The 16,695-nt window shown below is 27.8% G+C and overlaps 4 protein-coding genes across 6 annotated transcripts; 2 read left to right on the top strand and 2 right to left on the bottom strand.

Moving 5' to 3' along the window:
* The first annotated feature begins 136 nt into the window (after positions 1-136).
* LOC100744555 (putative deoxyribonuclease TATDN1) lies at positions 137-2,233 on the top strand. Its single transcript, XM_003485711.4, has 5 exons — positions 137-378; positions 533-712; positions 1,150-1,543; positions 1,607-1,810; positions 1,961-2,233. Exons 1-5 carry the CDS (start codon positions 339-341, stop codon positions 2,064-2,066), a joined length of 924 nt encoding a protein of 307 aa, XP_003485759.1. The 5' UTR covers positions 137-338; the 3' UTR covers positions 2,067-2,233.
* Positions 2,234-2,707: 474 nt separating this feature from the next.
* Positions 2,708-6,537, bottom strand: LOC100744434 (transmembrane protein 214-A). Its single transcript, XM_003485710.4, has 9 exons — positions 6,300-6,537; positions 5,887-6,083; positions 5,112-5,795; positions 4,823-5,033; positions 4,594-4,733; positions 3,749-3,875; positions 3,380-3,636; positions 3,161-3,312; positions 2,708-3,099 (listed from the first exon to the last, which is right to left on the bottom strand). The coding sequence occupies exons 1-9, from the start codon at positions 6,424-6,426 to the stop codon at positions 2,973-2,975; spliced, it is 2,022 nt and encodes a 673-aa protein (XP_003485758.1). The 5' UTR covers positions 6,427-6,537; the 3' UTR covers positions 2,708-2,972.
* A 646-nt stretch (positions 6,538-7,183) lies between these two features.
* Positions 7,184-9,818, top strand: LOC100744313 (GPI mannosyltransferase 4). 2 transcript variants are annotated; one of them, XM_012394292.3, is made up of 4 exons: positions 7,184-7,672; positions 7,777-7,832; positions 8,249-8,787; positions 8,873-9,818. In XM_012394292.3, the coding sequence occupies exons 1-4, from the start codon at positions 7,495-7,497 to the stop codon at positions 9,780-9,782; spliced, it is 1,683 nt and encodes a 560-aa protein (XP_012249715.1). In that variant the 5' UTR covers positions 7,184-7,494; the 3' UTR covers positions 9,783-9,818. The 2 variants fall into 2 exon arrangements, with proteins under 2 accessions (XP_012249715.1, XP_003485757.1); XM_003485709.4 differs by having other exon boundaries at positions 7,185-7,672; positions 7,777-8,177.
* Positions 9,819-9,831: 13 nt separating this feature from the next.
* On the bottom strand, positions 9,832-16,481 carry LOC100744197 (histone deacetylase 6). 2 transcript variants are annotated; one of them, XM_033324858.1, is made up of 20 exons: positions 16,136-16,481; positions 15,439-15,612; positions 14,963-15,382; positions 14,795-14,892; positions 14,530-14,703; positions 14,265-14,457; positions 14,081-14,140; positions 13,802-13,891; positions 13,608-13,714; positions 13,395-13,538; positions 13,207-13,313; positions 12,958-13,127; positions 12,520-12,860; positions 11,936-12,131; positions 11,728-11,857; positions 11,085-11,630; positions 10,863-11,029; positions 10,487-10,774; positions 10,330-10,407; positions 9,832-10,206 (listed from the first exon to the last, which is right to left on the bottom strand). In XM_033324858.1, exons 1-19 carry the CDS (start codon positions 16,136-16,138, stop codon positions 10,333-10,335), a joined length of 3,483 nt encoding a protein of 1,160 aa, XP_033180749.1. In that variant the 5' UTR covers positions 16,139-16,481; the 3' UTR covers positions 9,832-10,206; positions 10,330-10,332. The 2 variants fall into 2 exon arrangements, with proteins under 2 accessions (XP_033180749.1, XP_012249713.1); XM_012394290.3 differs by lacking the exon at positions 9,832-10,206 and having other exon boundaries at positions 10,306-10,407.
* Between the last annotated feature and the right edge of the window lie 214 nt (positions 16,482-16,695).

Here is a 16,695-nt window from a genome sequence, read left to right as displayed (position 1 = left end):
TATATTTGTAATTCTTTATAAAGGATTACAGAGACACAATATATGGAAGTATGTAGTATACTATAAGTACAAAATACATATACTTGCTATGCTGAAATGAGGATAGGAAATAATATAAAGTACGTCCAATGAAAATTACATTGATTTTCACAAAATATAATTGTAGTTAAATTCATTGCATGTACAATAAATGACAAAAAAATATAATTTCTATTTTCATGGCATGTCAAATATCCACTCATATGTTAGTATGTATACAACGCCGGTTAAATAAGACACCTGCTAACCTTTCAGACAGCATCGTGTTTGAGAAAACTGTCATTTCACTGATAGGTTGAATGCTCGGTAGTAGAATGAGTAATTTAAGAAAATTTATAGGTAATTAAATTCTTTATTCAGTAATCGTATTAACATTTTAATAATTTACGTTTATGCATAAACTACAGTGTATCTTTGTATTTTTTTAAAGATATTTATAAAAAGGTTATACTTTAACAAATAATATATTCTACCGTTGTTAATTTTAATGCAGACATCGGGGCCAATTTGACAGATCCTATGTATCAAGGAATTTATCATGGATCACAAAAACATCTACCAGATTTGGATAAAGTTTTAGAACGAAGTTGGAATAATAATATTTCAAAAATTATAATCACTGCCGGTAATATAGAAGAAAGCAAAAAGGCTCTTGAAATAGCACGAACAGATGGTGAGATGCTTTTGTATAAATAATGAAAACATAATATTAATTAAGTATAACTTGGTGTACTGTCGCGTCTCTCTATCACAGGCAGCTATATTTTATAATTTTCAAATTCTATTTTTTATGTAGAGATATTCATATTTTACAAAAAGTACAATGATTTTGGTACAATTAACATTTTATGCACCTTACAGGCTTTCAACTGTGAGGGTAAAGACTTATTATTATAATGTACAGCTACTGTTTATTTCTTATTGTTAGACTGAAATACAATCATTGCATATGAAGAAACCAGTGAAAGAGAGATGCAATGGTGTTGTGATTCTATTCTCTAACTACAACAACAAAATGCATGTCAATGGAAATACCTAGGTACATATTATATTATTATTTTTTCTCTTTTATTGAATTTATTCATATATTGACTGTTACATATATTTCAGAGCGACTATTTTCCACAGTTGGCTGTCATCCGACACGTTGTAATGAATTTGAAGAAAGTGGCAACCCAGAAGCATATCTCAAATCATTATCGGATCTAGCTGCAGACAATAAAGATAAAGTTGTTGCTATTGGTGAAATGGGACTAGATTATGATAGGCTGCAATTTTGCTCCAAAGATATTCAAAAGAAATATTTTGAAATGCAATTATCTTTATGTTCCACTTTAAAGTTACCAATGTTTCTACATTGCCGTAATGCTAGTGAAGATTTTGTAAGAATTTTAAGAAAACATAAAGATACATTAACAGCTGGTGTTGTACACTCTTTTGATGGTAACCCAGAAGAAGCTAATTCCATTTTACAAATGGGGTTGTATATTGGTATCAATGGATGGTATGTTAAATAAGTAACATATTTATTTTATATCAAATAATTAACACATGATGTTATTTATAGCTCTCTAAAAACAGAAGAAAACCTTTTCGCTGTTACAACTATACCATCAGATAAATTGATGATAGAAACTGATTGTCCATGGTGTGAGATAAGGCCTACACATGCTTCTGCAAAAGATATTATTACTCATTTTCCATCCATTAAAAAGGAAAAGTGGCAATCTGATAAAATGGTCAAAGGAAGAAACGAACCATGTACCATAGTGTAAATATATTGATCAATTTTTAAACTAAAATTTGCAATTATTATGATATAATTATGATTAAATTGTATTTACATTGCATACTTGTTAAAAAACAAAAAGATTTTAATTATGGAATGAAATATATATTATTATTTGATTTCTCTTTACAGCCAAATTTTGGAAGTACTTGCACGAATTAGAGACGAAGAAGAGGAATATTTATGCAACCAAATATATAAAAATACAATGAAAGTCTTTTTTCCTCATGAACTTTAACACAGTAATTCAAACTGAAACATTAACTTCATAATCAGTGTGCGTTTTAGTATTGCACGCTCATACATATAATCAGGGAAAAATGCTGTGAAATTATATAAAAAAAATAAACATAATTTCTACTAAAATCATTTCTGAAAAGGAAGGAAATGAAATACATTTTTACACGCATAGTTCTATGGATGTGACGAGTATCACATTCCACTGATCTCTTTCCATATAAAACTTTAATATTTGTTTCTCCTTTTTTGTTAAATTTATCATTGTCACTATAATCATCACCATTAGAGTTGCATGATTAGCGCTATTATATAATTATAATAATAATTATATTACTATACATATATTTATCAACATTATTCTGTATGTCCTATGAATATTATTATTATTATTATTGCTGTATCCAATGACATTAAGTTAATATTTTACATGTACTATAAAATCAACAATAATCTATAATAATCTAGCTTTATTTTTGTAAAAAAAAGATAATACCAAAAAGTAATTTTATTTAATACATTGTCCGATTTATAAATCAACTTGTTATTATATTATTATTCAACACCATATTAGAAACATTAAATGAAAATATATTAATGAATATACAAATAAGAGGTTTTAAGTTTGGTACTACATACATATAGTGTAGTCTATATATTACTTTAATAATTATTTTGACAATAGTAACTTAAAAAAGAAACTGACATTTTCATTAAATTTATGGATCTTAATATCATACTTAATGGTATGATACATTTTTCAAATATCACAGGTAAAATGGCCGTCACAATATATTTGGAAATGTATAATATCAAGTTTGGAATTGTAGAACTAAATGCAGAGGTATGAAAGGAGATTTTTTTGATCACCGAAAAAAATCGGTATGCAACTTTTAATAAATTTCATTCATGGAACTTTAGAAAGTGTTTGCACCTTTTCATACACCCAATCATAAGTTTGACTCGCTAATGTCTGTGTGGTGTCAATAGCTTTTGAGGCATAATTTTGCAAATTTTCTGGGCTTAATTTTCCACTAAAAACATAATATTATAAAGTATAACTCTTCATACTTCAAAAACTTTTTATGTACTTACACAAAGACATTATGTTCTAGCCATTGAAGTGTTGCAGTTGAGCGTTCATTCAACTTCTCCACACATAAATTTGAGTAAAGTTTTACATATTCTAAACCTTGATTACTTCGTAATTTAATTTCATCCAACATTCCTGGGACATAATACTCTATCTATAAAGCAAGCAAAGTATTTACTTACAATATCTACAACTTATATATTGAAATCATTAAGACTTACTATTTGTACAATCAGTGGACCATTTCTTCCAATATATTCTGCAATATTACCATAAACTTTAAGAGAAAGATGCTTCATTAAAAGATAAGCATCTCCTGCTAATTTAATATAAGGTTTACATGTTTCAACAATTGTTTTATAATGTTCTGGTGAAGTATCTTCTATAAATTCAAGTGCTTTAGTGGAATATTCTTGCACTACAATCCATGACTGTTGTCCATAGGCAATTAATCCAGTTCTTTTTAAAAACTTATTTACTAAAAAGTTATATTATAAATATAAAAATTAATATACTTAAATAATATTTCAAACAGACTGAATATTTCTTTTTTTGTATATATATGTATATATATATATATATATATTTACCTTTAAAATCATCATGTTTGTATATGTCATAAGCAAGGATGGCACTAATAAAAAGTAATAACAAAATAATTCCCTTTTTCCAGGAATATTTCTTATTAGCAGAAGCTGTCATTTTCAGTAACAAAGCCTGTAATAAAAGTGTAATAGAACAATGTATTACATGTTAATTTATTTACCATTTAACATAACGAGTCTAAAGGTCAATATCAATTATCAAAAGAGCAATCTTATTACAGATGTATATATGTAAATGAATTTAATTTCTGAATACGTACTTTTTATTCACAGAGTTGATGAAGAAATGAAAATATTTTCTAAATTATTTATTCTAAAATATTGTCTGTAATATGTATCTTTGTACAAAAAAGGAATGACGCGATGAATGATGTTAATGTCGTCAGTAGCGATGCTGAAGGGACAATATGCGATCGATAGTCCCCTTCCGACAAAACAAACGTACCTAACCTACACTATATTTAAAATTCAGATTTCTCAAAATCATTCAAATATTACACTCACGATTTTTCAAAATAAAAACAAGCTCAAATGCAAATTTTGCAGGTTATTGCTGGAAAATTATACCGGTATTTAAACGTCTTTCCTCACTTGCAAACAGGCAATTAGTCTACACGCGATTTATACGTTACGTAGTATTCCGCTGACACTCATGCTTTGCGCATATACGTGTGTATAATACAATAATCAAATGTTACATGGATTATTTCCATATTTCAAGACATTTGTCACATACAATGCGTATAAAATTCTAATTTCGGCAAAAAGTATTATTTTTATATAAATATTAAATATATTTATTTAATACAAAAACAAATATTTAAATTTACCTTGCATATCTTACTACAATTATTAGCAAGACCTTCATCTTTGCCCTTTTTCCACCTTTCATTAATTGTCTGAAATTCTATACATGTTTCTTTTAAACATTTTGTTTCTAATGTTATGTGCAAATCATGCCATTTAGCATCTAAAAAAAATTAAATGAAATTAAATTTAATAAATTCATCATATATATATATATATATATCAACTATAAAATTAAATCACTATTCTTACCAATATGCATTAAAATCAAATGAGATTGATATAAATTTTTGGCATAAACAGACCTCCACACAAAGAAACAAAATGGATCTGTAGCCAAACAAGTCACAAGTGCTTTGATTAATTCATCCCTATAGTTTGTATCTACCTTCTGTGTAACTTTTGTAATTAACAATTCAAACAGCTTCACATAACTTATATTCTTATTTTTAAACAATATTGACTAAAAAAAATAAAAAAAAATTATGTCTATTTCATACTAAAATGATGTTTTGTATTAATATAACACTCAAATACCTACTCTTAATTTTTCAATGCTGTTATTGATCTCCCCGCTTACAGAAACAGGAATATTAAATTTCCCAGAATATGTATCTTCTACAATGTCAAGATAAAGTTCTGGTTTAAGATCATAACAGATGTCATGCCCAAATACAAGATCATTCAAAATTTGTGCTACATAACTACAGTAACTCTTTGTCTCTAACATAGGAGACATTACTTCATGCCATACTTTCAAACCCACAATTAAGTTTTTTCTACCAGCTTGTGAGATTGCCCACAATAAAGAAAGACCAATATTTTTTCTATTTTGATAGGAATTTTTTACACGGATCAATTTAGAAATGTTAGCAATTGTCATTTCAGGATTAATACGTGCTAGAAGTTGTAAAAATATTTTGTGACCCACAGCAGGTGATCCCTTAACCATATCAGTAGCCATTGTAGTAAGAGTATTTTCATAAAAAAGTTGGGCTGTTTGTTTGCCCGCCATATCAATTGCCTTTTCTAATATGGAAGAAATTGTTTTAGGTACTATACTTAAAGGATAGTCTTTAGGCTTCCCAGAAAAGACTGCATCTTCTTTATCAACAGGTATTTTTATATTAAGGAAGGCAGCAAGATCTTTTAACCAAATTAATGGAGCTTCAGGAAATTTAGTTTGACTACTAGTAAAAATATTTCGAAGCTCTTCTGCATTAATCTGTTGGAAATGATATTTCAATATCAATAAACTTATCTGTAAATTATACATAAAGAACATTTTTTAAAAGTATATATATATATATATATACCACATTTAATGCATCTTTTATAGACTTTGGGGGTTTTTCCTTTGGTTCTTGCTTCTTTTTCTCAGACTGCTGCTGTTTCTGCTGTTTCTTCTTTTCTTCATTCTCTTTCATTTTATTTTCTTTCTCCTTTGACGGCTTTTTATTTTCCTTGTTATTATCCAAATTATCATATAATGTTTTTACTTGACTTAAGGGAACTGAAAAAAGATAAGTTCTAAACTAACATACTTTCATCTGTATAATGCAATAAACATATTTTCATCTAGAAACTTTATTTTTGAATGTATATATAAAGCAAATTTTACAATAACATTTTATTTGAATAAAAGTGTTTATAAACTTTAAGAATTTTTATTAGTAGTAGCATATAAAAGTGATAACAATTTTATACAAAGCTGAGTAGAGACACTTACGAAAATCTTCCACTTTTGGTACATTTTCGATAAATTTCTTTTTTTCTACTTTTGTAAGTTTATTGATCTTGCCATTGCTTTTGTCTTTCTTATTTCTTCCAACTATTTCCCATCCACCAGACGACATAATGCTATAAATGCAATAAACAAATGGACAGCTAATAATGGTATTAAAAGGTACTGAAGTGTTTGTTGGCAGTTGGCAGTTATGTTGCTGTCCGTATATCGTAGGTACGTGGTCGCGCATGCGTAGAAAGTTGCCACGCGCTACTCTTTCATGAAATAACTTTCTTAATCCTTTTATAGATAGGTAATTAATAATAACATGTAATATCTACATTATCATGACATTTATTATAAGTAATATAAATAAATATGAAATATCCAATTTATTATCAACTAGCAAATAACTAGTTAGAAACTAACTAACTCAGTTAGAAATTTCTTACTTTCACTTTATAATAAATGTTGATATTATATTTACAAATATATACAATTTAGCGTTTTATATATTTAATTATGTAAAAACTGTAACGTGTTCCTGCTATTCGAAAAGAAAGAAATCAAAGAGTTCTTTCTTAAAACACAATATTTCTCATTTAATTAAATACACAAAATTACAATGTTTACATGAAATAATACTTTTAAAAGATATTATTACAGTAAATTACATATAACTAAAAAATAAATATACAATTTTATAAAGTTAATTTTTTTTACGTCGTCAATGAATCATAAACAAAATTTAATTTTCATATCAGTCCTGTTTCAAGAAAAAGTAAAATAAATAAGAACAAATTATATGATGTGACATAGATATGTAGTATGAATATGGTCAGACTCTATTCTTTGGTATGATAGTATGCAATACATGCTACAGAGATTCGTACTATAGTTATGTCGTCTCTAACGCTTATAATCTGTGTTGTTCGTTGTATAGTATAATCATATTTTATATGTGCTATAATGCGACAATACAAGAGGGAATATCATGTTGTAAATATGTTCAAATTAAGTATTATTTGATTGAATAAAGATAATGTAATAATACAAAATACTATTTGACTGAAACATATATTATATATCCTCTAATAATCAAAAAATAATGATAATCAAAGAGTCTTACTAATTTCTTTAACCTTGATAAATTGACATCCTGTGAAAAATTGTTGCTCGAGACTGTTTGCTAACAAAAATGCATTTTAAAAATGAATATCGTAGATCCATAGATGAATACAAACCTGCTGTACCGATAAAAAGAAAAATGAGCCTTTATTGGATCTTAGTAATCTTAAGAATCATATTAACTCTTATTCCTCAAACAGGATATATTCATCCTGACGAATATTTTCAATCTATCGAAGTCATATCTGGTAAGTACAATGATATTATTGTCTAGGAATAACATGATTAATTTATATGTTTATATGTTAATTTATAATATAAACAAATTATGGGGGGAATTTATATTTTGTAGGGGATTATTTTGACATTGATGTCAACAAACCGTGGGAATTTAATTCAACGTTCCCCGTAAGAACTGTTTTAATACCACAAATCATAGTTGGTATGCCATATTCAATTTTGAAGAGACTTTCGAAATATACAGTTTTTTATTTGGGTATATCATTGAAATCGCCATATTTTCTTATATCATCTCCACGTTTGTTAGTGTGTGGCTTATCTTTTATATCAGATTATTGTTTGTATAAAATCTGTTACATATATGGTCAAAATTACAAAATAAGACTGATCATTTATGCCAGTTCCTATGTTATGCTTGTTTATGCCACTCATACATTATCAAATACTATTGAACTGGTGTTAACAGCTTTATTATTATATTATACATCATATTCTATGGCATATTCAGAAAAGGTACCAACATATGTACTATTATGACAAGAATTTATAGACTGGTTCATAAAGTGTAATATTTATCATTTTAGGTAGTTGTTCAAAGTGATTATCTATCAGATAAATATAATGAAGCAAAAACTGGTATAGAAAGAGTAAAATACTACAAACTTAAAACTACATTGCCGCCACATTCTTTAAATCATTGTATAAAAATTGCAACAGTTACTGTGATTGGTATATTCAATAGACCAACATTCATTGCATTTGCCTTTGCTCCTATATTCTTTTGGCTACAGAGAGGTTTAGGTTCAAAAACTGTAGGTTTTGGAGACTTTCATGTTCGAATATTCACCTTCATTGCCTGTGGAATACCTACCACTGTTTTTTTTATTTTAGTTGATAGCTTTTATTTTGGTTATTTAACAATGGCAGAGATAGGTAATCTTGACATTAGCATGAATAACTTTGTGGTAACACCACTGAATTTTCTCAGATACAATTCAAATACTAAAAACCTACAGGATCATGGCTTACATCCTCATTATTTACATTTGATAGTAAATGTACCCCTTTTATATAATGTTCTTGGAGTTATTGGCCTTTGTACATTTGGAAAACTATTATACAGGTAAATATCTCAATAGTATTGTTTACAATCAATATTACACAAAAAGTTAATAAATCGAAATAATTAGGACAATTGTCATTTACAGTGGTTTAAAAGCACAATGGTTAAATTTGCCACGAATACAAAGTGTTGTTGGTTTAATGACAACATCTTTTATTACACCTATCATATTATTATCAATATTTCCTCATCAAGAGCCTAGGTTTATTATACCAATATTGTTACCTTTAACTTTTTTGTACGCACCAAATATAAGTCAAACATCAGGAGTTGACACTATCGCACGTATTGCAGAAAATGATGAATCCTCAAATGCATTTACAACAAGAAATAAGTTGAATAAACTACAGATTTTTTGGTTTATATGTAATATTGTATTAACGTTTTTCTATGGATTTGCTCATCAAGGTGGAGTTTTACCCTTATCATCTCATATAGCAACTGAATTAAAAGCAAAACCAGATCTTACGCATATACATTTATTTACATCTCACACTTATTCTGTACCAACAGCACTTTTACATTTAAGAAATACCAAAAAGACATATGTAAGTAGTGCAAATCATAAGTATAAATTAATAAAAGATTTTTATCTTTATGAACAAGGATCAAAATCTTTAAGGGATGTATGTAATGTTATTGCTTCGAAACTTCGTGAATGTGAATATAAGTATGTCACCAAGAAGGTACCATATAGATTGTATTATGCTCTTCCTGCTACAGATTTGGAAGAGTTTATTTTTATTCAAAATAGTATAAATTTATTCAATTATCATATTGCACATAAATTTTATCCGCACATTACAGTTGAAAAATTACCGTTTTCAAAAGCCGTTAAGAATATTACGCGTTTAACAAATCTAACCACATTTTCAGTGAATAGATTGACTGAAATTATGGATAACATACTTGAGGTTTTTCAACAGTTTCAATTGTTATTAATACGAATTGAGTATTTAGTAGATAATAAATATAAAAATATACATATATCATAAAAGGAATTATTATAATTCATAATTACAATATTTTAAATTAATCGCTAAATTAACGTAATACGTATTTATTTACCATTTAGTCACTATAATAAGTACATTTGTTACTATAATAAGAAAAAATATATGATTATTTCATATAATATGAAAACATATTTGTAATTCTTAACAGTGAAGCAATATTATACTTAAAACTTACATTAAACAACTCGTAAGATTATCCTAAATTAGGATCCATATAAGATATTTAAAATATGCATTATTAAAATTTTTAAAAATAAAAGTAAATATATGTACAAAAATTATTTAAACTAAATAATGTTGTAATATTAAAATCAATATGTGTTACGTTACAATCTACAATTTCACTTTCAATAAAATTATTTAATTCCATCTTGAATATACTACTTATTCAATGATTATTATCCTGCATAGAAAAATTTATTTATTTATTTAAACATGATACGGAAATTAAAATGTGTATTTTATAGATTTACAAATATTATAAAATACACAATGTTAATTATAAATACATGTTTATTTCAATTATCATTTATATTTCATATGTCCATGGTAATTCCTCATTAAATTTACTTTGGTGTACAGCATTGCGCACGGCGAATAATCGCTATAAACATTATCAAACGTATTGTACAGACAAAATTATAGTAAAATGAATATCTTCAAAAAAATTTATTATAACTTACCACATTATCTATGTATGCCTCACATTTGTAACACCAAACTGATAAATCACTGAAACTTAGGGCCAATGGATGTTCCATTTCTTCAGCGTGTATTAAACCATGTTGATTAATACTACGAGCACAATGAACAGTATAACACCGTAAACAGATCCAGTTTTCAACATTGCTTTCACATTCTATACATGGTGAATATATATCAATTCCAGAAACTGGTACATCCTTGACACTATCCAAATGTGGACATTCTCGTAAAGGTATCACTGCAAACATGTCTCCATCCACTAATGCCTGTAAAATTGAAAATAAATTCCAATTGTAAAAATCACGATTCATCTTAAATAAATATTTATAATGTCAAAATTTAAATATTAATTACTTGCGAATTTTCCAATAAATAATCATGTAAACTTTTATTTCCAGTCATTTGCGCACTTGCTCTTTCGCCTTGTTCACCACTACTACCAGCAGCAAAATTGGTAATATTTTCATCAGAATGTCTTTCTTCTTCATCCTGATTCATGCATTTCTTTGTATACTTGGAACCTATAAAAATAATCCTATACAACATGACTACACATATATTTTTAACCTACCATACCTTCGTCATTATAAGAAGTATTAATTGTTGTATGTGTACGTCGCTCATGTACAGATTTAAGAAACTCTTGTAATTTCTCACAATCTTCTTGTGAGGCCACTTTATTTATCAGCTTCCAAGTTGTAAGATTCTTCTGCCTAGTTTGCATTTTTTCTGTTTCTATTTCTTCCAATGCTATCTTAGATTCTGAATGCTTTAATATTTCTTCACTGTCTATAACACGTTCATTTGTCTTTATATGTGGAACTTTGGGCTTAGGAAGTACTCTCTCTTTCGGTAAAGATAAATTAAATACTAAATGCGTCCAATATTGTTTTTGTGTTTTTATAACATTATTTATAGTGTGAATAGCGCTCGCGCATGGAGTTTGTCCATTCTCTAATATCGGTAAAGGATCACCAAGCAAAGATTTTGTGCAAATAGCCATTGCATGCGCGACTGAATTAATATTGTAACCTCCTTCAAGACTAAGAATAATACGACCATTAGCTAAAGAAGATAGCCAATGTGTTAAGTGTCCGTACATTTCTGGTGTCACGAAACAACCTTAAAAAAAAATATTTAAGTTAAATTTATTATTTTAATTATAATATTTAAATATCTAAATTTTTCTCAGTTGTAAGACATAAAATTGCATATATACCTCCTAGAGGATCCCCAATACATGCATCGAAACCCGCAGAAACTAAGACTAATTCCGGATTAAACTGATAAGCAATTGGCATTATTATCTGTTGAAATGCTGCTATATATTCTGCATCGCCCATTCCTTTCTATATAATACATAAATAATATATGATGATAAATTTGCTTTAAGTAACTTATTCTATAGCATATTTTTTTAAATCAACCTTATTCCATGGAATGTTAACAGTGAAACCTTCTCCTGATAGAGAACCGACATAAGAGTAATTTGCTCGTTTAGAATTTGGAAAAAAATTGCCATTATCATAACGATGGACAGACATATACAAAATTTTAGGGTCCTCCTCAAAGATGGATTGAGTTCCATTACCATGATGTACATCCCAATCTACTATCAATACTCTGAAAAATTATATTATTCTTTGTACTAAGATTGTACGTTATTAACCATTTGAGTCCCAAGCAGCGCGATCGCGCTGTTTGGATTTTGTGTCGAAATGTCCCAGTACATTTGAACGCTACGGACGATTGACGGTATTTTCTACTTCGTTGTTATCTTCCCAATAATTTTTATTGAACAAAACTTGAAGTATTTATAAGCTAATAATACGCATATATAATAATATAGATGTATTTCATAAAATAACAAATATGACGAGCGCTATTGCATCGCTTATTTCTCTTCGCAATCGATTAAGACAAGCGCTATCTGGCTGTTCGGAATTTTTCGACTCTGTTTTTTCAAAGATCTCTGGGACTCAAACGGTTAAAAGAAAATTAATTATAATACCTTTTTACATGATGAAATTCTACCGCATATCTAGCTGCTACAGCAATATTGTTAAAGATACAAAAACCACATGCTGTATTCTCTGCAGCATGATGGCCTGGAGGCCTAACAATAGCAATACCGGATTGACTTTCTCCATTTAATACGCTATCAACTACTTGTAATAATGATCCAGTTGATATACAGGCACTTGTCCAGGTTTCAGGATGCAAATAAACCGAATTATAATTTTCTGCCTGCCTTTTTAGCTCTTTTGGGTTTAAGTTTTCTGTATCTTTTATTGAATCTATATATTCTTTTGAATGGACTAATATTAATTCTTCTCTTGTTGCACTTCGTCCCTTTAAAATAATCAACGAACAAAATGTAATATTTCAAATAAAAAATTTAGTGTTAATAAAAGAGATTTAATAATGCAAAGTGAATACATGAACATACCTGTTGCACATAACATCGATCAAGTAAATTGCACTCTTGATATTTTTTATAAATAATATTAATACGATGTGGTTTTTCTGGATGATTATCATTAGACATATCACAATGTTTTAACATTCTATCATCATAAACAATGCACACTTTGTTAGGTGCTTTAGATAAATTAGTAACTAAAGAAAAAATTAAATTTATATAATTTGTTGTTATATATAGGATTAATTATTATTAACTATTAAACTTGATATTTACACTGTATTAATGTATTTAACTGCTTTTCTATCATTTCGATAACTTCTTTATTTTGAGTTGGGTAGCAATTTCGAGTCTCATACACTTCAGGCTTAATATCAGTTCCTCTAAAATAAATATATATATGGTATTTTTATATAATAATTAAATACAATAAAATTCTTGTTAAAATTAGTTTAATTTCTTACTTGAATGTAACTACTGGTAAATATTGATTAGTACTTCCTTCTTTATTATTTGTTGTACTATTAATACTGTATGTATCTTGGTATTGATAGCATTTCCAATATGGTTTATGTGCATAAATTGTATTTAAAATGGTATCACGTACGCTAAAATCATGTTAAATATAAACGTAATTAATGAATTGCATATGTCATACTAAGAATTCTCAGGTTTACCTTATTGAAGGTAATGTAAGAGTTTCTAACATAGGGCATGGATCACCTAACAAAGTACGTAGTGTTAATGCTGCACTTTCTGCTAATGATTTTAAACAATAACCACCCTGTAACGAGAGATATAATGAAAGCATATTTGAAAGCTATAAATATGCAATAAAAATTTAATAACAAAATGAAAATATATTTTATACCTCCAATATAACAGCAACTTTCCCAGAGGCTAAACTCAATAATGATGATAATAAATGAGCATAACATGCTGGTGTTAGCAACATTTCACCCTGGATATCATAAAATGAAAACATTGAAATTATTATCTATAATTTATTGATATATATAACAACATTAAATTTATTATATATATCAACCTTTTTGTCTCCAATCGCGGAATCAAATCCAGCTGAGACAATCACAAGATCTGAATTAAACTAAGATAAAAAAAAGTTAACAAGTAATATTTATTATTTTACCTCAGGACAGCCCAACGCTGCATCATATCCAGCTGATACTATTATAAGATCAGGTTGAAACTAGAATAATTAAAATTGACTTATTTTATATAAATCACATTGAAAATTATATTGATATTTTATACAATATATTTGCATTAATATTACATTATTTGGATTATTATAAATTGCAATAATATACTACCTCATAGGCCATTGGCAATAAAACTTGTTGAAATATGGCTAAATAATCAGCATTGGTCATGCCAGTTTTATTAAGTGGCACATTAAAATTATATCCTTCTCCTAAACCATCTCCAACAAAATGGAAATTAGATTCTCTAAGATTTGGCCAAAATTCTCCATTTTCATAACGGTGAATTGAAAAATAAATTACTCTGTACAGAATTTCCAAGTAATACAAAAGTTATTCAAAAACATTTAGAGAAAGTTCGAAAGTATTTACATACCGTGGGTCATTATAGAACATTTGCTGAGTAGCTTGTCCATGGTGTATATCCCAATCAACAATTAAAATTTTACTAGCTAAATTGCTACTTAAAACTTTTTCAGCAGCAATTGCGACATTATTGAAGAAACAATATCCACAATATTCTGATTTCATTGCATGATGTCCTGGTGGCCTGAAATATTTTAAGAAATAAAAAAATATAATTTTCAATTATATTATTATTATTTATTCATTTATGTATCAATCAAGCATTACTACATTACCTTATAATGGCCATACCATTCTGAATTTCTTCTTTGCAAATGCTTTCCACTAAATTTATTGTTGAACCCACAGCTAACAAAGACAATTGATAGGTAGACTAGAACAATTTTAAATAAATCAATATTTAAATCTAACATTTTGATCTTATATTTAAAATAAGTACATACAGGATGTATATAAATGGCATCATATGTTGATGATAATAATTCTAAACTATCTATATCTGTACATTCATCAGTAGCCTTCAAAATATCTATCTGTTCTTGGCTGTGCTTCATTAGTATTTCATCCTCTGAGGCTTGTCTTGGTGTAACGAATTTACATCTATTTATTAAACCTAACTCCTCACATCTCTGCATAACTCTTATCAATCTAGCAGGACATTCTGGATAACTTGGATCCCAAAGGCATTTATGTTCTGTCATAGAACGATCAAATACAATGCCAGTTTCCTTCCTTTTTATATTATATGCATCAATAGCTTTTTGATATATATCATGTACAAAAACATTGTTAGATTTCTTTCTTTGTAGTACACGTTGTGTTGCTTCATGTTTAGCTGCTATTAAAGCAGCAGATGGACGAACCTGATTAAATTACACAATTAGTATCAATTGTTATTTTTTCATAAATTTATACTTACATTAAACATTTTTGCAGAATTTTTGGCACTTTTCTTATCTGTCACAGACATAGTATTTTTAATATTTCTATTATTTATCTTCTCTGAATTTTCTATAGCTTTTATTAACTCGATTTCACTGTCTGCTAATTGTTTAACAGCAGAGTATAAATTTTTGCAGATCACAGGATCAGACTGACAGGATCAATTTTATACATGTAATACAAAAAAATAGATGAAAAATAAGTTAATTTTACAAGAATGTATATTGTAGAATAAAACATAGAATAGATCTTTAATTCTGTGTCAAAAGAAGCCTTAATTGCACAATGACATTGTTGCTTAAAAATAAAATGAATTTATAGAAAAAATTCAAAGTGATTGAATTTCAATTATAAGTATTATCGCATATATAAATAACACTGATAAATACGAAGAGAAATAATATAATTAAAAACACTACACACGCGATAAAATCTAATGCAAGGATATTTATTTACTAAATTACAAAAATTGTGAAGAAACTAAATGTTGTCAATTTATATATGGATGACGTTATGAGACATATAGCTTAGTATAGACTTGTATAGACTTGTATAGCTATTTGTTTACCCCTTCCACTTCAGCGTATCGTGGCGCACAAAATACTATCATGTTTGTTTTACTCAAATAATCAACGATAACGAATATATATGAGTAAGAAAATTTATCCTCTCACCATTTGTGTTTTTAAGTAACCCCAAAATTTTCAGTAAAGAAGCACTTTAATAGATAATTTCTACAAACAAGTCATGCTCAAAAGAGAAACTTTAGACTTTTGTCAATCAAATCAGATTTATTTTATATGAGTCAAATATCTTCATTGTGAAAATGCAGTTGTCCCGACTTTTTTCATTTTTCACTTTCAATTTTATTCTTATACATACAATTCCAATAAAGATCATTCGAGTTATAGGCGACAATTGAAATTACAGTGATGCCATCATTTAGTCCAAGATAGAATCACGAATTTTGAAAATAAACGAAATCCACATCTGTCGAGTCCAGTTCACACCTAAACATCCATGCAGATATACTGCACCGGTTCGAAGCTGTTCAGTCTTCTGATTGGTCGTCATAACATATTGATGATATTTATAAAATTTTTAGAGATAAAGGAAAGAAAATATTGAGAAATAAGCGTATTTTATTTTTCCTAACAATCTCCATTCAGTCGTATAACTCGTATGGTTGTATTAGTTTCATAAAAATTCTATGACACTATTCATTTGATACGAA

The sequence above is a fragment of the Bombus impatiens genome, unplaced genomic scaffold (assembly GCF_000188095.3).
Source record: "Bombus impatiens unplaced genomic scaffold, BIMP_2.2 scf_0080, whole genome shotgun sequence".
Lineage (NCBI taxonomy): Eukaryota > Metazoa > Arthropoda > Insecta > Hymenoptera > Apidae > Bombus > Bombus impatiens.
This window is presented reverse-complemented; position numbering and strand designations above follow the sequence as displayed.